The 25,801-nt window shown below is 38.7% G+C and overlaps 1 protein-coding gene across 3 annotated transcripts in view; it reads left to right on the top strand.

Moving 5' to 3' along the window:
* LOC124795286 overlaps positions 1 to 25,801 on the top strand; it is a 263,102-nt gene that overhangs the window by 74,709 nt on the left and 162,592 nt on the right. For all 3 annotated transcript variants that reach the window (XM_047259244.1, XM_047259243.1, XM_047259242.1), the window contains exon 6: positions 4,750 to 5,559. In XM_047259244.1, the coding sequence (XP_047115200.1) occupies positions 4,750 to 5,559 (810 nt within the window). The remainder of the gene's footprint in view (positions 1 to 4,749; positions 5,560 to 25,801) is intronic.

Raw genomic sequence — 25,801 nt, 5'->3', positions numbered from 1 at the left:
TGTCCACTTTGCCCATGTAAACAATTGGAAAGCACTAGGGAATGAAATTCAGTATTCGAAGAACTTGTGTTGGAATGGTACCACTAACAAAGGTTCGTGTTTATAACACAGTTATTTTCGAAAATATAAAAAGCTAAGCTTCACATGTTTTTGGGCAGTTATTTTGTGGCGAACTTTGCTTCAAATTATATATATGGAAATTCCTTTTTTTAAAAAAAAAAAAAAAAAAAAAAAAAAGAATCATTCCATGTAAAAGAGTGCAAAAAGTTGTAGAAGGTGGCTTACTGTTGCTGCTTTCAAAAAAATATTGCTGGCAGTATTATGTCACAAAAGTTACCAAAAAACTGACAGGTACTACTGAATGCTGCACTATGGAGTCAAACAAATTAAGTATTAAATTGGTGAAAGTGAAACTTTAATGGTGTTCATTGGGAACAAGTGCAAATGTTCGAACAAAATTTCATCACAATTGATGATGACCATGCGGGAACTTATTCCGAAATTAGGCCACTTTGCAAAAACCCTATTATTATTCAGCTATTTTCTCATTAGTCTCCAAAATCCTTCTGGAGGAATTTGTATCAAAGCATAGTTTTGATACTGAACAATGAATACAAAGTAATACGTGAACTACATCTTTGTAAAATATATAAGTAGATGAATGTTCTTTGCCTTTTTTAAATAATCTAATTTGGTCTCCAACCACACATTCTTTCATTTACTGTTTAGATAAAGAACAATTGTGATGAACCATTCTGGACTGTTAATAAATTTATATGCATCATAATTTCAGCAGGTGTGCATTATCAGCTCCTAAATTTAACAATAGACTGCTGCTAAAAACCAGTTCATTTCCACATATTACCGGTAGTATTAGACTATCCCAGAATACAATGTAAGCTGCGGGTTGCCTATCTATTGGCTTCCAGGGGAAACAGAAATTTGATTTTCACTATTTTGCATAATTATTGACCAAATTTAAAATGCCATTATAATATATTTAGAGATGCAATCTTGTGTTAAACGTTTAACACAATAAGACAAGTATTACAGTTAGAAACTGTGTGTGTGTGTGTGTGTGTGTGTGTGTGTGTGTGTGTTTGTTTGTGTGTGTGTGTGTGTGTGTCGAGTCAAGGTAACTGACGGCTTGCAAATATGTGGCCTTTGCAGCCAGAAGTTGACAGTGAGAGCACTTATCAACTTCCAACACACTTAATGCATATTTTTTCTTGCTGACACCCCTCACAAAATGGTTAAAGGAAAAAGTAATTTATCGTTTACTACATTTTTGCTGTCCATGCAGTTGAACTTCAGCATCAGCCATGACATTTTAATTCTTTACGTATTTACTACTTATTCTATTCACAACACAGTGTGTAGGCAGCATCCACAGACACCGCTAAATGTTCATGCAAAATTGTGTCCTTATATGATACATATGTCAGGAGATATGAGATGATAAACACTGAGATGCATGAAAACTTGCTTGTGCATCAAATGAGTGCAAACTATCCAAATTACATTCGTCCAGTGTTTTATAATGTGAGTATTTAGCAACTTCCAACAAACTTTAAGTATAATTTAAAATATTTCCTAAATTTTTTTTATCACTTACATGCTTAATGTCAAATACTTAACTTGCTGTAAAATTATCAGACATTTGAAGCTGTTTTATACATGAGAGTTTGATTCTTTGAAGAATCGGGGGGTTTTCTAGTGTCTTCTGTTCTAAAAACAAATTGTAATAGCAAATTATCTATTATTATCATCACCTTAATGTCAGCTGCAGCAAAGCGTATTAGTTTCTGTTAAGGGGAAGTTGTTCTCTTATCAAATCACATTTACATATTTCACTTCATACAATGAGAGAATAAACAAATATGAGAACATTATATCTCCACACTTTCTCTGCCTCATCATTGTCCTCACTTGCACTGACCCCACACCTTCCCCAAACCAGCTTGCCCCATCTCTGTCTCGTTTCTACCCTGTCTCATCTCCACCCTGTCTCTGTCCCATTCCCTTTCCCACACTGTCTCTGTCTTATTCCCTTCTCCTCCCCATTGTCTCTCCCCCCTCACCACCACACCCGTCAGTTACTCTCTCCCCCATCTTGACTTCTCATTCCCCGGTCTCTTCCATGTCTATTATATCCATGAATATAAAAGTCTATTTATTTCTTTACAGTAAAACCTCTTTTTAATGAATCTCTGGGGACCCAAATATTTTGTCCTTAAATGGGGGTTTTGCCTAGGTACATGAAAGAAATGTCACAGAATCATAATTCAACAATGTTTAGTTGTTATAAAAGCTTTTTAATTACACAACACACACACGCACACACCAGTGGTGGGTACATATGGGGGGTTTGGGGCACGCATCCCCACCTTGCGTGGCCACCCGCATTGCCACCTGCGTCGCCCTCACCAGTCAGCCCGCACACTATTTGTTCATTTCTTTCATCAGTCGACTCGACTAAATCGTATTATCGAGTAGCTGTACTTTCCTATGTAGCACACATGTCTACATCATCGTATGTTATACGTTTCTGTCTGGCACATAGATAGCTAACACGTTCCTACGAGAAAAGTCGTGGCCATTCTGGTGATCTCTATACGTTATGAAGGAGGATCAGTGTAATGGCTTAGCTCTGTTGAACACTCACCCTGACATTGATTGTCCTATTGACGATGCAATTAACCAATTTGCTAGGAAGAATAGATGCATAGAATTCATTATTTATGGAAGAGAACCGCAGTTGTAACTTTTTTATATCATAAGATGGGATTGTCTTGTATATGTGTTAAATCAGTTTAAATAAAACTTAAACTTACACATTTTTATTTCATTGAATTATGTCTAAAAATGAGCAAGAGTTGTTTGTTTGGTTCTTCCTGCATGTTGTAGCGACAGAAGTTGTCATTCCAATTGGCTGAGGTTTGTCAGGGTTGACTTGTCTAAATTAAAAGAGGAATAGTAGTTCCTGACAGAATCAATTCCTTGCACAGCAGCTGCAGAACTTTGTGCAACTATCTCCTCATCTTCTTCATCATTTTAATCACCACCTCCTATTTAGCAATGTTCCTTCACCAGCATTTCACACTTTTCACTTATATTCATCTTTGATTTGGAGGTCGGAACACAATCTTCTCACGAAACAAAATCCTAGAATGTCACATATTTTGGAACATCTGTGATTATACTCATTTCGCCTTCTGGAACAAAATCGTTAAATAACTTACCATAATATGTTGTTTTGCACAATTCCAACCAACAACAAACATATGCATAGTCTGCATAATGTTGAGTCTCTCATCAAGTCCTTTCTCTCAAGGAAAGTAACTGGGTTCTGGCCAAATGGTACTTTGTGTTTGTCTGTAACAGTGTGTATTATGCCCAGGTCCAGAGGCTGCAGGTGATGTAGGGAACACAATATTTACATTCCTCAGAAATTGTGTCTTCTTGTCATGTATAGGGCTTTGGTCAATAATGAGCATCATTTTCATACGTGGTGCACCCATCTTGGCATCTTGTAAAGATTTCCGATGCCATCCAAGCACTGCAGTTATACTCATAAGTACAAGCTAGCATTTTTATAGTTTTAAAACAACTTAGGGATTTAAATTTTCCTATTGTCAGTGGGGGTGAATTCTCACTTCCATCACTATTTACACACAACAATGCAGTCCATGGTATTTTCCCTCTTAACAGAATATGTTTTTGCAGGATGTAAATTGTAAAAGATACCAGTTTCATCTGTGTGAAAAACGTATCTGGGCTCATAATCCTGTATTAATTGTTTCTTCCAATGGTTTACACTTTCTGTGTCCACAGCTTTACTCTCCCCACCCACATTCTGAAATGAAAGTGTATGATGTTTTTTAAAATGATGCAACCAGCCATTCAGCTACTGAAATTTTCAACACCAATCTTTAGCGTTATTTTGCGAGTCTTCTCTTGCACTGTTTTTCCACTTATAGGAATGCCACCACTTCTCATTCCCTCAGACCATTTTAAAGTCATTGTTTCAACATCACTAAATGCTGACATGTGAATGCCCCTTTTGCATTCAAAGGAACTGCTATCTTCAGCATTTAACGCACTACCTAATTTTTGAGAGTGCTGCACAATGAAGATGGTGTTACATTGTACGTCTTCACCATGCTGGACGGTTTTCTGTTGTGATTGTCTTTGACATTGCAGATAATAGTCGGCTTTTGTGAGATTGTAAACTTTCTACATATGCTGGCCATAATTCCACAAAAGCAAAACTGATAAATTCAGCTGTAACAAAGGCAACACTTCATGTCTCGCACTTCTTAACTCAGTGGCTGTGATGTCAGATCACAGGTCAGGGTCATATTGTAGGCAGAAAGGAAATAGATTTCCTGTTCATTCAACTGTTTTCTGATATTGCCACAATGAAATTTGATCCAGGTGTATGTCGAACGAAAGAACCAATTACCTTATACTGCCATCACACAATAAAGACTATATGAAAGTGAAAGAAATTGGAATCTCATTTGGACATGTTATGAATTGTGTAAAAAATGGATTTTAATTTGCAAACTGTTTCATGTTTATTCCTTAAAAGCGGACTTTTCTTAAAGTGGGGTTCGTTAAAAGCAAGAAGGAAAAACATTGTTTTTGTGGGTGTTTTACTGGGACTGATGGAAGTACAATCTAAAAGCAGGATTTCCTTAAAAGTTGTTTTGTTAATTTGGTGATTAACTGCATTTTTTGTTGCAGGTAATGAGCCTCTATGTGCTTCAGAAAGTGGGATGTTGAATAAAAAGAGGAGATCATCCGAAATGGAGGAAACAAGAGGGGTCACAAAATCTCAAAAGAAACAGTGTGTCACTACAGATGACATTAATGATAAACAGTGCTCACAAAATGCCACAGAACATGGTGACTTAGCTGTGGAAACCAAAGCATTCTGTGATAGAGATGCTGTTGTTGCACTTCGTGTTGAGCCTGATGTAGTGAATACTGCCTCATCTGGAAGAAATTCGCCATTACCAGAAAATGAAGTATTAATAATGAATGTTAATTATAGTGATGTTATTGAGAGAAGTAATACTTACGATCAGAATAGAGATACAGAGAAATACACGGGAGACTCAATAAAAACAAGTAACACTGCTAGAACACCATCTAATACATCTGAGTTAAAAGTTCCACACTTGTCTGTGAGGAAGGATAAAAATCCACAACACAATGAGGATTCAGGTTCATGCATAGACGATGATAAAAATAATGTACTTTCAGCACCTGACAGCAATGACAAAACAGGTGTTACTCTAAGAAGAGGAAGAAGATATGAAAGCAATACAGTTTCTCTTTCATTTATGGACAAAGCCATTAAAAATGGAGATTATTGCATGGAAATGGACAGGAACAAACACAAATCAGTAGTTAAAAGCAATGCTGAACTGAGCAAGGATGTTAATAGTGAAAATAATCTGAGTTGTTCACTTTCTAACTCAAAACAGCAAGAAAAAACAGCTTCACTTTCCCAATCAAGATACGATGACAGTCACACATCAGTTAAGGAAGGTAAGTCTGAATTTGTTTGAGAAACAAATTTTACAAAAATTAACTTACGAATGATTATGGAAGTTTTTAGAAACTGCCTAATTGTTTTAATCTACCTTGATGATCTTATATTTAACTGAACTTAAAGTTGTATGCAACAGTACATTAACTGACAACTTAATGTGTACTCCGCAGTATGTTTCCTATAGAAAAGATATCCAGGATCACTCTCAGGGCACACACAGCTCTTTACTAGGACTTGACTATGACAGCAGATAGCTTCTTTCCTATTTGTTGACAGAAAGAAAGCATACACGACTAGCTGTGTGGTCCACAATATGTGCTAACTTGTGATTTGAGACTCCTCAAGAAAGAACAGATTTTCAGCATTTCTGTAAGCAGCTGCATCTTCATTATGGTTAAAGACTGCTCGTCCATATCTCGCTACTAATTTTGGAGACTTTCTAAAAGCTTAGGAAGGCTTACATACACTAGTAAAGCATATCCAATTCCTGCACTATCGACTTGAAGGGGGATTCTGGCGTAATGTATAACTACAGCTCAGAAAAAGTGGACATTCCATTTCCAGCCACACCAGTTGCTCTTCCTACTTTATATGTAAATCATTTGAAATTGTGTGCATGACTTTTCCCTAAGTATGATTCATACAGTTCTGTTTCATCGCCAGTTACAGTGACAGGTATTGATGTTAACTTACTGGAATGAAACTTTCATACATACATTGACTGTACTGTAAATTTTTCTGACATTGCAATTCTCATTTGTGATCCGAGTGATGGATCCCAGTCAAATCCCAAGAGTGTACCAAATTTGTTGACAGTTGTGAAACGTATCCCTTTAAACCGTTACTTGTACAAAATCTTAGTGTTCTTCAGTAATAGCTGTTGCTGTGCGTGCGGGCATACATCCCTCTTTAAATGACCTTCTTTCTACATTTCTGCAAGTTGTTATAAAATGGATGGCTGATTATACCTATTGTTGTACCGCATATTAAGATGTTTGTTTGTATGCTTTTATTTGAACTGATTGTTGTTAAATGGGGGCTCCTCCAGGGGGCTTGCAACTCTACTGTGAACATATTCATTATGAGCAAAGAGCCATTATGGTACTATGGTACTTCATATTTTATACTGCAGGTCTGATGTGTGACTGGGCAGTATACAGTCCCCTGTGTGACCATGGTTAGAAAATTTTTAACAAGGAAATTTGCCAAACAAGCATGCAGATTGGAAAGTTATTTAATTTTATTTTCACTACCAGTTTCGGCAATTCAATAGGCCATCTTCAGACACCGTATGCACCTCTCAATAATTATCTATATTGGCATACTGGGGCCACCTGTTTCTGAACATCGTGAATTCTCAATTGCTTCCTTCAAAGACTTGACTGCGAGAGTAGATATCCAGAAACAGATAGCCCCAGTATCCCAATATCTATAATTTTTGAGAGGTGCATACAGGGCCTGATGATAGCACATGGAATTGCCAAAACTGGTAGTGAAAATAAAATTAAATGACTAAACAATCTGCACAGTGTTTGGCAAATTTCTTTTTTATATTTGCCAGTCGCTGTTTCAAGTCCACAAAGAATCAACAGAGATGGTTAGAAAAAGCTGGTGGTAACTCCTACCTGTCATAAGAGGCATTTACATGGAGCCCCAAGACTGTAATTTGGTTTCTTGTTTTAAGTTCCAAAGACATTAAAATTTGTTAGTTTGTCATTCAAGATGCTGCTCAAGGATGTGCAAAGTGTTTGTTGTAGCATTATTTCAGATCACTGCGACATGATATGGTATCCGTACATGTGTTTACGTGAAAATTGATTGACCCTTTGTTGACTCAAATATCACTAAAATATATTACTTCAGTGTTGTCTCGGCTGCACTGTATAAAAATTGACTAAATTCTTTTATTCTGCGTAGCCACAAAGATGATTTCAACATTGTTAATCAGTGGAACAGAATGATGCTCTGATAAACCTTATGCAACCTAAAGGCCCGGCTCTTCATTTCATTGGCTCAAATGACAGAATGATTGTTGGATACCAGAACAATACCTCATATCCACAATCTCTCTTCCTTCAATACCATCATCTTGCCAACAATATCAATTTCCAGAATATGAACTGCAGAAAGTGGCTCAAAGATTACAAAAAAAATATAAGCTGCAATGTTGAAACAGGGTGTATACAACCCGGGAGATCCGGGAAAAAATGCGAAAATTTTTTCATCCGGGAGAAAACCTGGAAAACCCCGGGAATTTTTTAGAATTCCGGGAATTTCTCATTGTTTTTGTTTTCAGTTAAATTTTTGTAATTTTGACTGGTAAGAAACCATAAGGATATTACTGTATCGTGCTACTGCAGAATAATACTGCAGCAATAAAACATGAACGAGAGAAAAAACGAAAATAAAACTTAAACTGCAAAGGAAATGCACCATATACAGCAACAAAACACAGTGCTCATACAAGCGTCTGCCAACAGCAAAATGTGTCAAAGACATTAGGAAGACTATGCAATACTTCGTAACAACAAATTGCCTCCGATGAGATCCCTGTCAGTTTTTGAACACATTCTGAGGTGGTTTCTGAATGAATCATAAGTTGATTTGTTGAATGCATGCATAGTGTAGATGATGTCTCCGTCGGGGGAATCCTCATCGGATGTAGAAACAAACTTACCTACAGACAAAAGGAGCTATACGAGCTGAGCAGAGTAAGGCCGAACGGATGAATGTCAACTGCTGTCTGATTGCGTGGTTGACTGGGTTTGCGAATGATGAGTGTTGTTATAATTACTAGCAAAATCCATAAATTCAGACTACCGGAGTGGAAATAAACGAATAACAGGTAAGAAAGATTACTTATTACCTTCTCAGTGTATCCAAGAAAATGAAATTTTGACAGAAAATTTTTGGCTAGATCGCTATACTAGTAAGAGCCAGTTGTACAGTCCCCGGCTAGGAGCCACTTTAAGGTCTATTCTGCAAGTAGGGCGGAAAACGCATCGTACAAACTTGTAACAACGCCTAACCGGAGAATAATCGCGGGATAACTAAACCGGTGATCCTGGCAGTTAGTGAAGTTACCTGGCGAATAAGCTTTGATATTGATGTGAATAGTTACAGAATTAATGATAACAAGACTTTTGTTAGAACGAGAAAGGATAAGAAAAGGGGACATAACACAAATTATGAAAAAATATGATGATTCCAATTTTGTATAAAAATTTCGTACTACTACTTTTCGATCTCATGCTTGAGAAACTGAAGCGTATGAATGAAGTGTGAAACTATTTCCTAACGTAAAGCTTTTTGCTTGTAGTAGGCCTAATAGGCTTTTCATATTGGTACTTTGTGAATTATCTTCTGTCATTAAAAAATGACTGTTTGTGTCAAAACAGTTTCGTTTATTTGGTGTGTGTTACAATTGTTGCAGTATTAGAAAGGCCTGTTTCGTTTTATCTAGCAGAAAGTAACAAAATAGACGTAATCAGATCGAGAAACTACACCAGTCTTGGGTCCTATTTGTATTAACAGCTTTTTCAGTATTAGACAACGACATTTCGATTTTTCATGTAGCAAACTGTTTGACGAACCTTGATGAGGTAATAGATTCTTTCGCAGAAAGGAAAGCACGCCATGTAAAGCTGTAGCAAGATTAGAGAGAAAAAAATTCTAGGAGGTAAGGATTGAAGATTTGTGTATTGTCTTGCTTGTCTCATTTCTTTACTGGTTTTATGCACCCTATATTTAATTTTATGTCACACAAAGCAGCAAGTTGTTAGCTGATAAGGAATAAAGAGCGCAAATTTTCTAAAGAGGGTGTGTTTTTTTTTTTGGGTGGGGGGGGGGGGGGGGGGGCCACGATGTCAAACCGGCCGACTGTAAGTATGAGAGGCACCACCGGACATTTTAATTTCTACTGTCCTGAATATGGTTTGATGACATCCATTACAAAATATACATGTTTCAGTTCCACAGAGCAAAATAGTGACGTGTGGTAGGAGAATGCTTTGTGAAGAGGTGTGGCACTGCACTTTGACACACTTCCAACCAAGTAACATGTCTTACATTTCCTCAAACGCATATTTTTTATGCATCAGATTCTTCAGAAAGATGTGCGCTACAAAATGAACATATTTTTGAAAATTTGATTTTTTAAAATTTTTGACGTCCTATCTCAAATGCCCTCCCCCCATGAACCATGGACCTTGCCGTTGGTGGGGAGGCTTGCGTGCCTCAGCGATACAGATGGCCGTACTGTAGGTGCAACCACAACGGAGGGGTATCTGTTGAGAGGCCAGACAAACATGTGGTTCCTGAAGAGGGGCAGCAACCTTTTCAGTAGTTGCAGGGGCAACAATCTGGATGATTGACTGATCTGGCCTTGTAACATTAACCAAAACGGCCTTGCTGTGCTGGTACTGCGAACGGCTGAAAGCAAGGGGAAACTACAGCCATAATTTTTCCCGAGGACATGCAGCTTTTCTGTATGATTAAATGATGATGGCATCCTCTTGGGTAAAATATTCCGGAGGTAAAATAGTCCCCCATTCGGATCTCCGGGCGGGGACTACTCAAGAGGACGCCGTTATCAGGAGAAAGAAAACTGGCGTTCTACGGATCGGAGCGTGGAATGTCAGATCCCTTAATCGGGCAGGTAGGTTAGAAAATTTAAAAAGGGAAATGGATAAGTTAAAGTTAGATATAGTGGGAATTAGTGAAGTTCGGTGGCAGGAGGAACAAGACTTTTGGTCAGGTGGTTACAGGGTTATAAATACAAAATCAAATATGGGTAATGCAGGAGTAGGTTTAATAATGAATAAAAAAATAGGAGTGCGGGTTAGCTTCTACAAACAGCATAGTGAACGCATTATTGTGGCCAAGATAGACACAAAGCCCATGCCTACTACAGTAGTACAAGTTTATATGCCAACTACCTCTGCAGATGATGAAGAAATAGATGAAATGTATGACGAGATAAAAGAAATTATTCAGGTAGGGAAGGGAGACGAAAATTTAATAGTCATGGGTGACTGGAATTCGTCAGCAGGAAAAGGGAGAGAAGGAAACATAGTAGGTGAATATGGATTGGGGCTAAGAAATGAAAGAGGAAGCCGCCTTGTAGAATTTTGCACAGAGCATAACTTAATCATAGCTAACACTTGGTTCAAGAATCATAAAAGAAGGTTGTATACCTGGAAGAATCCTGGCGATACTAAAAGGTATCAGATAGATTATATAATGGTAAGACAGAGATTTAGGAACCAGGTTTTAAACTGTAAGACATTTCCAGGGGCAGATGTGGATTCTGACCACAATCTATTGGTTATGAACTGCAGATTGAAACTGAAGAAACTGCCAAAAGGCGGGAATTTAAGGAGATGGGACCTGGATAAACTGAAAGAACCAGTAGAGAGTTTCAGGGAGAGCATAAGGGAACAATTGACAGGAATGGGGGAAAGAAATACAGTAGAAGAAGAATGGGTAGCTTTGAGGGATGAAGTAGTAAAGGCAGCAGAGGATCAATTAGGTAAAAAGACGAGGGCTAGTAGAAATCCTTGGGTAACAGAAGAAATATTGTATTTAATTGATGAAAGGAGAAAATATAAAAATGCAGTAAATGAAGCAGGCAAAAAGGAATACAAACATCTCAAAAATGAGATCGACAGGAAGTGCAAAATGGCTAAGCAGGGACGCCTGGAGGACAAATGTAAGGATGTAGAGGCTTGTCTCACTAGGGGTAAGATAGATACTGCCTACAGGAAAATTAAAGAGACCTTTGGAGAGAAGAGAACCACTTGTATGAATATCAAGAGCTCAGATGGCAACCCAGTTCTAAGCAAAGAAGGGAAGGCAGAAAGGTGGAAGGAGTATATAGAGGCTTTATACAAGGGCGATGTACTTGAGGACAATATTATGGAAATGGAAGAGGATGTAGATGAAGACAAAATGGGAGATAAGATACTGCGTGAAGAGTTTGACAGAGCACTGAAAGACCTGAGTCAAAACAAGGCCCCGGGGGTAGACAACATTGCATTAGAACTACTGATGGCCTTGGGAGAGCCAGTCCTGACAAAACTCTACCATCTGGTGAGCAAGATGTATGAGACAGGCGAAATACCCTCAGACTTCAAGAAGAATATAATAATTCCAATCCCAAAGAAAGTAGGTGTTGACAGATGTGAAAATTACCGAACTATCAGTTTAATAAGTCACAGCTGCAAAATACTAATGCGAATTCTTTACAGACGAATGGAAAAACTGATAGAAGCGGACCTCGGGGAAGATCAGTTTAGATTCCGTAGAAATGTTGGAACACGTGAGGCAATACTAACCTTACGACTTATCTTAGAAGAAAGATTAAGAAAAGGCAAACCTACGTTTCTAGCATTTGTAGACTTAGAGAAAGTTTTTGACAATGTTAACTGGAATACTCTCTTTCAAATTCTGAAGGTGCAGGTATAAAATACAGGGAGCGAAAGGCTATTTACAATTTGTACAGAAATCAGATGGCAGTTATAAGAGTCGAGGGGCATGAAAGGGAAGCAGTGGTTGGGAAAGGAGTGAGACAGGGTTGTAGCCTCTCCCCGATGTTATTCAATCTGTATATTGAGCAAGCAGTAAAGGAAACAAAAGAAAAATTCGGAGTAGGTATTAAAATTCATGGAGAAGAAGTAAAAACTTTGAGGTTCGCCGATGACATTGTAATTCTGTCAGAGACAGCAAAGGACTTGGAAGAGCAGTTGAACGGAATGGATAGTGTCTTGAAAAGAGGATATAAGATGAACATCAACAAAAGCAAAACGAGGATAATGGAATATAGTCAAATTAAATTGGGTGATGCTGAGGGAATTAGATTAGGAAATGAGACACTTAAAGTAGTAAAGGAGTTTTGCTATTTAGGGAGTAAAATAACTGATGATTGTCGAAGTAGAGAGGATATAAAATGTAGACTGGCAATGGCAAGGAAAGCGTTTCTGAAGAAGAGAAATTTGTTAACATCGAGTATAGATTTAAGTGTCAGGAAGTCGTTTCTGAAAGTATTTGTATGGAGTGTAGCCATGTATGGAAGTGAAACATGGACGATAACTAGTTTGGACAAGAAGAGAATAGAAGCTTTCGAAATGTGGTGCTACAGAAGAATGCTGAAGATAAGGTGAGTAGATCACGTAACTAATGAGGAGGTATTGAATAGGATTGGGGAGAAGAGAAGTTTGTGGCACAACTTGACTAGAAGAAGGGATCGGTTGGTAGGGCATGTTTTGAGGCATCAAGGGATCACAAATATAGCATTGGAGGGTAAAAATCGTAGAGGGAGACCAAGAGATGAATACACTAAGCAGATTCAGAAGGATGTAGGTTGCAGTAGGTACTGGGAGATGAAGAAGCTTGCACAGGATAGAGTAGCATGGAGAGCTGCATCAAACCAGTCTCAGGACTGAAGACCACAACAACACAACAACAACAACATCTCAAATGCTCAAGGGAGTGGCAGCGTATTGCACCTGTTTGGAAATATCATAGATCCGGGGCTATAGTGGGGAAGAGGGTAGTCTCCATGTGACCCGTGTTTACGTTTAGTGATTTTGCATTTCCTCTTCGTTTACTGCTCTCACGTCAAATGAAAACAAAACAGATTTCTGTGTCCAGGGGCTATCAAATGAATTAAAATACATTCATATAATTGCGGAAGGCCAAAATGTGTTGTTAGTTGTAGATTTTATTTTATTTCCACCTTTCTGACAGTCAAGCATTAATTGCCTAGCAGAACAATGAAGTTATTTTTGTCGGTTTGCTAAAGAAATTTTCTTTTATTAATCTTTTCCGCTCAGGCAGACAAAATACTTGAAACAAAGTGTTTAATTCCACGCACTGTTTGCTACATTTCAAGTGCACATTTTCAATTTCTAGCACGTGTGGCATATGCCATGATAACGAACCAAACATGAGATAACATAGTACCGATACTCCAAGAAAATTTACATCCCGAAAACTACGTTGAAAAGCTTAATATCAGGTCGTGGTCTACTTCACTGGGAATCTGGACATACAAATGTGCACTTTAAATGTGCACATTTTAGTATGGACCACGAAATTCCAGTGCTCTTGGAGTATCCTCTGATGTCTTGTTTCTTTTATGACATAATGTAAGATCTTTTAATGTTTTACATGTACGAGCATACGGGCTCCCTACGACATCGTAGCAGCACAAGCGCAGTGATGCCTGTCATCTGGCACGCTCTGGCAACTGCTGAAATGAACCTATTTCTAACAGGTCGCGGGAAAATAATGTGAATAGTGGTTTGAAAAGCGTTTCTATCAAAGTAAATTTCCTTTTAAGGAAGTTGAAGTATGTGCGATTATGTCCGATGAATTTCTTAAATCACAGAGCGTTTGACTCTCATTTAAAAATCAACTCTTTGATGACTAGCCACTTAGATAAATTTCGAGCGCAGAAGACCAGACATTTAAGTCATTTTTAAAAATTTTACTGGCGCATTTGTGTGATATATCTTAAATTGTAGTATGCCCATAAAAGACCAACATTTGTGAAAGCTTTGCTTTCCGTGTAGCAACACGATGTATATTAATTTAAACCATTAGATTTTTCTGTTTGTGTGTTCGTGCTGCTTAACAGTGATGTTGCTAGTGGCTGACTACATCACATGTCCTAAGCTCTGAATACCCGCTGTCATCGGCTGGCGAGATCACGTGACATGAGCTACGCCTGGCTTACAAAAGCGCATCGCAATCTCGATTTCAATGATTTGGAAAGTAACATGCAGTGTTTGGTGGAACTCCAATTTATATTTTCGTAATACGAAAATATGCAGCGTACATGTTGCTGCACATCAAAGATCTTTCCAAAACATGGTTTTTTTCCCCCTATGTTTAGTTTTCTCAAGGGCTGGGAAATTCTATGCCTGTGTATAAAACCATAACCATTCAAAGGACTGATGAGTTATACAGTTCTGAGAGAAAATATACGGTCAGTTAACAGGGAAAAAGTATGTTTTCACCCGGGAGAAAGTGTATTTATAACCGGGAAACCCGGGAATTTTTTTTCCTTGTCCGCGTATACACCCTGTGAAAAGTTTAAAATCAAAATTTATATTACTTTTTGCTTGCCACCTATTTGGCAAATCCTACAGATTTGAGAATTGGAGATAATGTACTTGGCTTCCATTGCATGCTGCCTGCTTTCTGTGGCTGGAAGTGATATCTGAAACATTATCCCAAAGCAGCATATGCAGTTGTCAAGTGGTGTAATTGTTATGCCATTTCACGCCTTTTCCCTCCTTGTAAAGTTTTAACCACAATCCTGTAACATTTTACCTGTCAGTGGCAGTGATCACAGAAGTTCAGAGAGGCAGATTATCTGAAATAGGTTAAAGATGACTATTCTAACAGGATAAATAAGTAGTTGATTAATTTTACAAGGTCCTCTAATATTTTTTTGCAGTAAGGAAAGTTACATTTTAAATTGACCCAATTGTAACTGACAGCTAAAAATAGACAACTAATAGGCTTTTGCACTAATGCTGCATGGCAGAATTGTGCAGTTTAGTTGTTTCCTCAGACTCGAAGTTTGATTCAGTCCTAACCATTCTTAGAACACAACAAAAGGTCTGCTGTTGACACACAGTTATTTTAGCATTCATATCAGTACCAACCACCAGAGGCATCCACTGAGCCTGCGCGGCCCGCCTGGAACCGAAGCCTTGACTACCAGGTAAGTTTTGACTTGCACTGTCCAGTCACCCGGCCGAGCCGCATTGGTCCCTGCCAAGCCATGTGGTGCCCCACCAGAGCCCGAGTCCACACGGGCACCTGTGTGGCTCAGCAGCTGTGTGCACCCGCCAAGCATCACACTTGTTGCAAACATGAAATGAAAACTCTGTTGCTCATTTGCAAACATTTTTTTACTTCATGCAGTATTTACTGACACATTGATTCACTGCCGGTCTTATATTAAAATAACGTATGACTGTAACGTGAGCAGCAATATGGTTACTTAAATCTCCACCATTGCTTGTAATTATTACTTACTGTTACGTGCACGTGAAAAATCTTTACACCTTAGGATGCTGTGAAAATAGTTGATTTTATTAATGATCATCCTACTAATTAGCGAAGTTTTGTAATACTAACCCAAGTGTTTAAAATTTTTTATAGGCTAACATAGATGTTAGATGGTTTATCACAGCAGAACTGTTCTCATACTGTATGACATATTCCGTATCTCACCAGGTACACCTATCCCTATGTAAAATCTGGCTTCCGACCGTGGCTTATTTGACAGAAATTTTGTTAAAATGCAACAGTTAAAATTTACTACTTCACAGACCAAACACAAATCTGTTAATGTGCAAGACTGTATGAATCGTTCATTAAAAGCCTTGCAGTTTGGGAAATCTGTTTGCTTTCAGATCAGATTGAGTGCTTTGACACCCTTGATGAGTTCCTAGTAGAAATTCAACTTAATTTGGACGAAAATGTCAAGAATAAAATTAAGGAACATTTGAAGGGATTTCGAAAAATTTCTAACACTATTTCCCTTCTCTGCTCTATCTCATATAATAACAACTGGAGTCGCAATTACTTGGAATGACAATAATTTGGAATCCACATGAAGTGTAAATTGAAATGAGCAGCCACTTGAAACTTCCAGTGACTAACTTACAGAAAATAAATCTTTGTCACCTATAAATTTCTGGTTACTCTTAAAGGTAGAGTTTCCAATGTTATCAAATAAAGTGGTAACAAGTTTATTATCTGTGTCATCTGCATATCTGTATGAAAAGGCTTTTTCTTCTTGCAAGTATATAAAAAATAAACCTGAAAAAAAATTCACAGAAAAAGTAATTTGAAACTGTCTTTACCTTCTGTCGGTCCTTGTTTCAAAGTTATGTCACATGCAAAGCAAGCACATCCTCCTCAGAGAATCTCAAGGAAGGATTGAGCCAGTAACTTCCATAATGAAAACTTTAAGATCAACATAAAAGTATAAAATACTTCCATGTCACAGTAAGTACTTTTTTATCTTATATCCATCATTATGAGGGATATCAAGCCACTTGCTTTGAATTCAATTACTTCCATGTCACAATAAGTACTATTTTTATCTTAAATCCATCATTTTACATTACGCGTCATTTTTCTTTGTAAAGGATCAAGAACATCCTGTTCATAGCACATCAAACCTCAAAGGAGCACAGATAATTCAGAAAGCAATTCCACATGTAAGTGGCAACTTCCCAGCACTACCTGTTTCCTAGTTGTCCAAACCTTGTTGACACTTGGGCTCAGCTCAGCCGGGTACCTGATGAGCCACGGTCCTCAACAGTGCATCGCTGCTTTCTCAGCCCATTGCCGGTACACTTGAGCTTGACTACCTGTGGTGCAGGCAACAGAATGGAGCAGTCAGTCACAGCCAAGCTTGGGTGGGTAAATGTGGCGGGGTGCACAGCTCTGCCTACCTCTGCTCCCCCCCACCACTCCTCCAAGTTTTTTTGCTGTTAGCCCAGTAAGTTGTCCCTTACCTCATTGAGAGGTGAATGCCATGTCTAGTGCGATCCCACTACTGATAGGTTCAATAGGATGTATGTCAGGCACACACAGCAGTTTCAGTTCCAAATTAACTCTCCTGACAGAATAGTTCAAATGATGTCAAACATGGCGTGCAAAACAGGTATAAATGCAGCACTGATATGATTTCATCCTGACGTTATCATTATCGGGTCTCGCATGATCAGGGTGTACATGTCCCAGGATAACCGGGCAGCAATTTCAGAGGTCGCCAAATTCATATTCTCGAGGAAAAAAACCTATCAATTATTCATATGATTTTGAAACACATCTCTGTTAGTTCTTGAACATTTTTGAACGCGTGCATAGTGTACGTAATGTCTCTGCAAGGGGAATCACGGTCACATTTGGAAATAAACTTTACTATAGACAAAAGGGGACGGGCTACATGAGCTGAGCGGCATAAACCCGAACGGACCAATGCCAATCACCTTTTGTTTATGTGGTTGACTGTGTTTGCGAATGATCAGCTTTGTTATAGTTACTAGCGAAATCCATAGATTCGGAGAGGAAATAAGCAACAAACAGGAATAACAGTAAGAAAGGTTGTGGATTATGTTCTCGTTGTACCCAAGAGAATGAAATTTTGACAGAAAATGTTTGGCCAGATCACTATGCAAGAAAAGCGCATTTATACAGTCCTCGGCTAGCAGCTGCTTAGTTCTATTCTGGGAGATGTTGTTGTTGTTGTTGTTGTGGTCTTCAGTCCTGAGACTGGTTTTATGCAGCTCTCCACGCTACTCTATCCTGTGCAAGCTGCTTCATCTCCCAGTACTTACTGCAACCTACATCCTTCTGAATCTGCTTAGCGTATTCATCTCTTGGTCTCCCTCTATGATTTTTACCCTCCACACTGCCCTCCACTACTAAACTGGTAATCCCTTGATGCCTCAGAACATGTCCTACCAACCGATCCCTTCTTCTAGTCAAGTTGTGCCACAAACTTTTCTCCTCCCCAATCCTATTCAATACTTCCTCATTAGTTATGTGATCTACCCATCTAATCTTCAGCATTCTTCTGTAGCACCACATTTCGAAAGCTTCTATTCTCTTCTTGTCCAAACTATTTATCGTCCATGTTTCACTTCCATACATGGCTACACTCCATACAAATATTTTCAGAAACGACTTCCTGACACTTAAACCTATACTCGATCTTAACAAATTTCTCTTCTTCAGAAATGCTTTCCTTGCCATTGCCAGTCTTTATTTTATATCCTCTCTACTTCGACCATCATCAGTTATTTTGCTCCCCAAATAGCAAAACTCCTTTACTAATTTAAGTGTCTCATTTCCTAATCTAATCCCCTCTGCATCACCCGACTTAATTCGACTACATTCCATTATCCTTGTTTTGCTTTTGTTGATGTTTATCTTATATCCTCCTTTCAAGACACTATCCATTCCGTTCAACTGCTCTTCCAAGTCCTTTGCTGTCTCTGACAGAATTACAATGTCATCGGCGAACCTTAAAGTTTTTATTTCTTCTCCATGGATTTTAATACCTACTCCGAATTTTTCTTTTGTTTCCTTCACTGCTTGCTCAATATAGAGATTGAATAACATGGGGGAGAGGCTACAACCCTGTCTCACTCCCTTCCCAACCACTGCTTTGTATTTTACCCCTGCCACCTTCAGAATTTGAAAGAGAGCATTCCAGTCAACATTGTCAAAAGCTTTCTCTAAGTCTACAAATGCTAGAAAAGTAGGTTTGCCTTTCCTTAATCTAGCTTCTAAGATAAGTCGTAGGGTCAGTATTGCCTCACGTGTTCCGATGTTTCTACGGAATCCAATCTGATCTTCCCCGAGATCGGCTTCTACTAGTTTTTCCATTCTTTTGTAAAGAATTCGCGTTAGTATTTTGCAGCCGTGACTTATTAAACTGATAGTTCGGTAATTTTCACATCTGTCAACACCTACTTTCTTTGGGATTGGAATTATTATATTCTTCTTGAAGTCTGAGGGTATTTCGCCTGTCTCATACATCTTGCTCACCAGATGGTAGAGTTTTGTCAGGGCTGGCTCTCCCAAGGCCGTCAGTAGTTCTAATGGAATGTTGTCTACTCCCGGAGCTTTGTTTCGACTCAGGGCCTTCAGTGCTCTGTCAAACTCTTCACGCAGTATCATATCTCCCATTTCATCTTCATCTACATCCTCTTCCATTTCCATAATATTGTCCTCGAGTACATCGCCCTTGTATAGACCCTCTATGTACTCCTTCCACCTTTCTGCTTTCCCTTCTTTGCTTAGAACCTGGTTTCCATCTGAGCTCTTGATATTCATACAAGTGGATCTGTTTTCTCCAAAGGTCTCTTTAATTTTCCTGTAGGCAGTATTTATCTAACCCCTAGTGAGATAAGCCTCTACATCCTTACATTTGTCCTCTAGCCATCCCTGCTTAGCAATTTTGGACTTCTTGTCGATCTCATTTTTGAGACGCTTGTATTCCTTTTTGCCTACTTCATTTATTGCATTTTTATATTTTCTCCTTTCATCACTTAAATTCAATATTTCTTCTGTTACCCAAGGATTTCTAGTAGCCCTCGTCTTTTTACCTACTAGATCCTCTGCTGCCTTCACTACTTCATCTCTCAAAGCTGCCCATTCTTCTTCTACTGTATTTCTTTCCCCCTTTCCTGTCAATTGTTCCCTTATGCTCTCCCTGAAACTCTGTACAACCTCTGGTTTAGTCAGTTTATCCAGGTCCCATCTCCTTAACTTCCCACCTTTTTGCAGTTTCTTCAGTTTTAATCTACAGGTCATAACCAATAGATTGTGGTCAGAGTCCACATCTGCCCCTGGAAATGTCTTACAATTTAAAACCTGGTTCCTAAATCTCTGTCTTACCATTATATAATCTATCTGAAACCTGTCAGTATCTCCAGGCTTCTTCCATGTATACAATCTTTTTTTATGATTCTTGAACCAGGTGTTAGCTGTCATTAAGTTGTGCTCTGTGCAAAATTCTTCCAAGCGGTTTTCTCTTTCATTTCTTACCCCCATCCATATTCACCTACTACGTTTCCTTCTCTCACTTTTCCTACTGACGAATTCCAGTCACCCATGACTATTAAATTTTTGTCTCCCTTCACTATCTGAATAATTTATTTTATTTCATCATACATTTCTTCAATTTCTTCGTCATCTGCAGAGCTAGTAGGCATATAAACTTGTAATACTGTGGTAGGCGTGGGCTTCGTATCTATCTTGGCGACAATAATGCGTTCACTATGCTGTTTGTAGTAGCTTACCCGCCTTCCTATTTTCCTATTCATTATTAAACCTACTCCTGCATTACCCCTATTTGATTTTGTGTTTATAACCTTGTATTCAACTGACCAGAAGTCTTGTTCCTCCTGCCACCGAACTTCACTAATTCCCACTATATCTAACTTTAACCTATCCATTTCCCTTTTTAAATTTTCTAACCTACCTGCCCGATTAAGGGATCTGACATTCCACGCTCCGATCCATAGAACGCCAGTTTTCTTTCTCCTGATAACGACATCTTCTTGAGTAGTCCCCGCCCGGAGATCCGAATGGGGGATTATTTTACCTTTGGAATGTTTTACCCAAGAGGACGCCATCATCATTTAACCATACAGTAAAGCTGCATGCCCTCAGGAAAAATTACGGCCGTAGTTTCCCCTTGCTTTCAGCCGTTCGCAGTACCAGCACAGCAAGGCCGTTTTGGTTAGTGTTACAAGGGAGTTCTGGGAGTAGCGCGGAAAATGCGTTGTAAGAACACATAACAACACCTAACCGGAGGATAAACGTTGTATAACAAAACCGATGATTCTGGCAGGATGAGTGACTTTAACCAGAGAATAAGTTTTGACACTGGCAGGAATAGTTACAGAATTCTTGATAACAAGATTGTTAGTTAGAATGGGGACATCACCACTATCTAGTATTGCCCGGTTCAGAAATATCGTAGATTGAAGGCTGATGCGCAGAGCAGTCTGAGTTGGAGTAGGGAGTTTTTATGTTTATTGATTTTTGCCACCTCCAGTTCGTTCACAGCTCTGACATCAAATGAAAACTAAACGGATTTCTGTGGACAGGAGCTATCAAGTGAATTAAAATACATTCACATAATTAAGGAATGCTAAAATATGTTATCAGATTCAAAACTTATTTTATTTCCACCTTTCTGACAATCAAGCATAATTGCCTTGCAGAACAACGATGTTATTTTTGTCGATTTGTTAAAGAAATTTGGCTTTTATTAATGTTTTCCGCTGAGGCAGTCAATTTATTTGAAATGAAGTGTTTAATTCCACAGTATTGGCTAGTTTCATCTGTTCGATGCATTTGGAGTGCATGTTTTTATCGTCTAGCACATATGGCATTATCCCACAATAAAGAACTAAACATGAGATAATACAGTACTGGTACTCCAAGAAAATGTAGACCTCAAGAAACCACACTGAAAAGAATCAGACCGAGAGGCCTATGTCATTGGGAATCTGGACGTGTGAATATGCACTTTAAGCCATATTATGTATTTTAGTATGGTTCACAAAATTCTGATGCTCTTGGGATATCCTCTGATGTGTTGTTTCTTTCATGACATAATGTAAGATCTTTTAATGTTTTACACATGCGGACATATGGGCCATTGTAGCAGCTGCGCAAGCACGGTGAAGCCTGTTATCTAGTGCTCTCTAGCAACTGCTGAAATGAATGTGTTTCTAGCAGGTCGTGGGAAAATATTGCGTATGGTGGTTTGAAAAGCATTACTTTCAAAGTAAATTTCCTTTTATGCAAGATGAACTATGTGTGTTAATGTACGATGAATTTCTTAAATCACGGAACGTTTGACTCTCATTTAAAAATCAGGTCTCTGAGGACAAGCTATTTAGAATAATTTCGAGCCTAGAAAAACGACATGTATGTCGTTATTAAAAATTTTACTGCCATATTTGTGTAATGTTTCTTAAAGTCTAACATGTGCAAAAAAGATAAACATTATATGTTATAGCTTAGCCTTCCTTGAGGCTTATTTATCTATAGGTAGCAGAGAGCGGGCATGGTAATTACGACGATGAATAATCACTCGCACTCCCATCACTTATTGTGAATAATTTTATTCTCGCAGTGTGTACACAATGCGTGTGGCATAGAGCGGGTACTACCGAGAACTGATCTTGCTGCGGTAGGACAGCGATATTTTTGGGAGGAAGAGCCAGTAGTTCTACGTCCCCACAAATCTTCGAGACCAATATTGTATGTGAAAGCTTTGCTTTACTTGTAGCAGCACTATGTATATTAATTTAAACCATTAATTTTTCCTATTTGTGTGTTCACGCTATAAGGCAGTGATGTTGCTATTGGCTGACTACATCACATGCCCTATACTCTGAATATCCACTGTCATCGGCTGGCGAGTTAACGTGGCATATGCTATGACTGGCTTACAAAAGCGCATCACAATCTTGATTTCAATTCTTCGGAAAGTAACATGCGGTGTTTGGTGAAATTCCCATTTGTACTTTCGTAATACGAAAATATGCAGTGTATTTCTTGCTGCACATCAAAGATCTTTTCTGAAGTGTTGCGAAATTCTATGCCGGTGTATAAAACCATAGCCGTTCAAGGAATTTTTCAGTTCCGAGGGAAAATGTACTGTCACTTAACACGGAAAAGGTTTATTTTCACCTGGGAGGAAAGTGTACTTTTAACCGGGAAATCCAGGAAACATCCGGGAATTTTTTTTCCTTTTTTCGCGTATACACCCTGCTACATCAATGGTAAACTTGTCCAGACAGTAGTTGATTCAGGGGCTTCCTTTTGGTAAATGTTAAATGGTTATGGGGTGTCATCAGGTAAAGAAGACTACGTTACATGATACGAAATTAATTATGCTGAAGATTGCAAATGTGAGGTACATCCGGCCCACAGGAACACATATTGCAAGAAAAACTATCAGTGTCAGAACACAGCTCTTTGTGTTTGTCATTTTATTAGAATGTATTCATTATTTTATTCTCAGGTGGGACTTCTTGCAGGAATCACAAGCAATCACAAAGTAGATCAGAGGTCCAGATTGATGAAGCTATTTCAAGAAGCATACATAACATAGATTGCTGTAGGTGGATGTTTGCCATTTGAGGCATTGTTGTTCCTCTATTGTCAACGTCATGAATTTGTCATCAGTCTAGATGCTCAGTTAAGCTGTGAAGCTTTTTTCAGTTGCAAAAAGCTACTCAGGCCCACAAAGGAAATTTATATACAGCAACAATCATAAGCATTACAAGTTGTCAAGGAGAACTTCAGAGTATTAAGTCACAAGTAGCCACTACTCATACCTAAAAGGATTTGCATATGAACAAATGGACTAGTACAGGGAAGACAGCTAAGTGCCACTGATGAAGAATGGTATTCTACTACTACTACTACTACTACTACTACTACAGACAATGCAGGGAAGGAAGCTGCTACTGAACTGCCAACAGGGTCCAGCCTGGCTGAAGAACTACACCAGTAAGGGTTAGCCATCTGCCCCAATTTTCAGATGCTTTCACATTCAGTGGAAACAAAACAGGCCAAACAGCCGTAGTGCTTCGAGAATTTCATAGTAAATTCTAGTACCACTAGGCTTTCCAGCTTTTCGAACACCTGATATTTTAGAGGTGAGTGGGAGAAACGAAAACACCCTGCTGTGCGTCGCCTATTTGTATGTGCAGGACTAAAAACAGTTACGAGAAAAAGATGGACCCAACATGTACCTGCTGTAAGGTCCACAAAGTTTCTGTGTACGGTTCAAGAACAACAAGGAAAGTTTATGTAGTATTCTGTGCTCTTTAGTGTCTGTGTTGATTGTAAAAATACTAATGAACAATTGAATATAGATTTCTATGTTCATGTATTGGACTTGCTTGAGACTAGAGACTTTTGAATTACTTAAAGTCTTGGCTATGAACAAAGCAAGATACATGTATGCTATTTGAATATTTGTAAATGAGTCTAATGTTTAAGGAATAAGTTAGCTTGCAGAAGTTATTGTCTGTGAAAGCTGAAAAATACTCTACGAGTTTAATAAATTCCTCTAACCAGCTATAGTCGTCGGAGAAGAAGCTTTTGTGGGATCGATGTAGCTGATTACACAGAAAAGAGGATCGGTTATACACAATGTGCAAGTTAACTGATTTGAGAGATGTGCGAGCCTTTCAATTCAATATCTCACTGTCTCATGTCATTTGAAAAACGTTATACAGCCATGGTAAAACACCTTCTCAACACTGGGGGTCATCCAGTGATTAGCCAGCACTCATATAGGGTGTCACAGCTGAATGATGAGTAAGCCGGAAGGAATTGCAGAAGTTCCTTAAGATGGCAACATTGAATCTTCAGAGAGTTGTTGGTTCTCTCCTATGGTCCTCCTGAAGAGGACGGCAGATGTTTCTATGTCAACTACTGATGACTGAACAAAATCACAAGTATATCTACCACCTGCTGCACATTGATGACAGCCTAGACTGACTGGGAGGATCAAAGTGTTTCTGCTATGGACACACAACTGGGTACTGGCAAATGGAGACAGACAAAGCTGACTTGGAAAAGACTGCCTTCATAACTCCTGGTGGTCTCTGAGTTCAAAGTTGTGCTGTTTGTGTTATGTTAACACTGCAGCTCCCTTCGAGCACATGGTGGACGTGCTGGTTTGACACCATAAGCGGATGATAGTGTCTTTGCTATCTGGATGACACTGTCATTTTTACAAATACATTTTAGAACACCTAAGCCACCTGAAACCATGTTGAAGTGTGTTCAGACCATAGGCCTCCACTTGAATCTGAAAAAGTGCCTCTTCACCACTCAAGAAATAAATATCTTGGGTTTGCAGTGAATAGCAAAAGGTTCGACACAGTAGAGAAAAAATAAGAGCCGTCATAGATTTTCTGACTTTAACACATTTGTTACGTGAGCAGTTTTCTTGCAATATGCTCGGACTAGTAGTGATTCGTAAAGGATTTCAGTTCCAAGGCATGCCCTTGCAAGAACTACTGCAAGGGAGCACCAAACGTTCCTGGAACGAGAAGCAAGAAAGATCTTTCCACAACATTAAGGACATGTTATCCTCATCTCCAGACCTAACACTGTATGATGAACACTGAGACTTCAGTAATACAATGTCATAGTGGTATACAAGAACATATGCAAACACAAGGACACTACTGCCTCTCAAGGAAGAAGCACAGTAGAATGGATAAAATCAAAGTCATCATGCATTAAGTCACTCTGCTGGTGAGTAGAGGGGAGACCCAGCAGTGCTGAAGCCATAGAAGCCTTGAAGAACAAGGAACTAGCCAAAGGAGAATTCCAATTGAGGTATCCTCTGGAACAATAGCTTGACTGAAATCCAAGTATGTCAGTATTTCTTACATATTACACTAGCACATCAAACATTCTGAGACCACTATATTTTCTTTATATTTGACTAATATTTAGACCATGCACAGGAGTTTGAAATAAATAAAATAGCTAATTAAAATGTTTGATACTCTATATCGTGATCTCAGTTCAGTCATTGTTCCAGAGAATCCTCAATTAATAAACAGAACGTAGTATATGAGGAACTATGATCCATGGGGTGGAAGTGATTTCACATAATAGTCCCAGCTCATTTAGGGTCTGTTGTCCTGA

The sequence above is a fragment of the Schistocerca piceifrons genome, chromosome 4 (genome assembly GCF_021461385.2).
Source record: "Schistocerca piceifrons isolate TAMUIC-IGC-003096 chromosome 4, iqSchPice1.1, whole genome shotgun sequence".
Taxonomy (NCBI): Eukaryota; Metazoa; Arthropoda; class Insecta; order Orthoptera; family Acrididae; genus Schistocerca; species Schistocerca piceifrons.
Note: the sequence above shows the minus strand (reverse complement) of the source record. Positions and strands in the feature narration are given on the sequence as shown.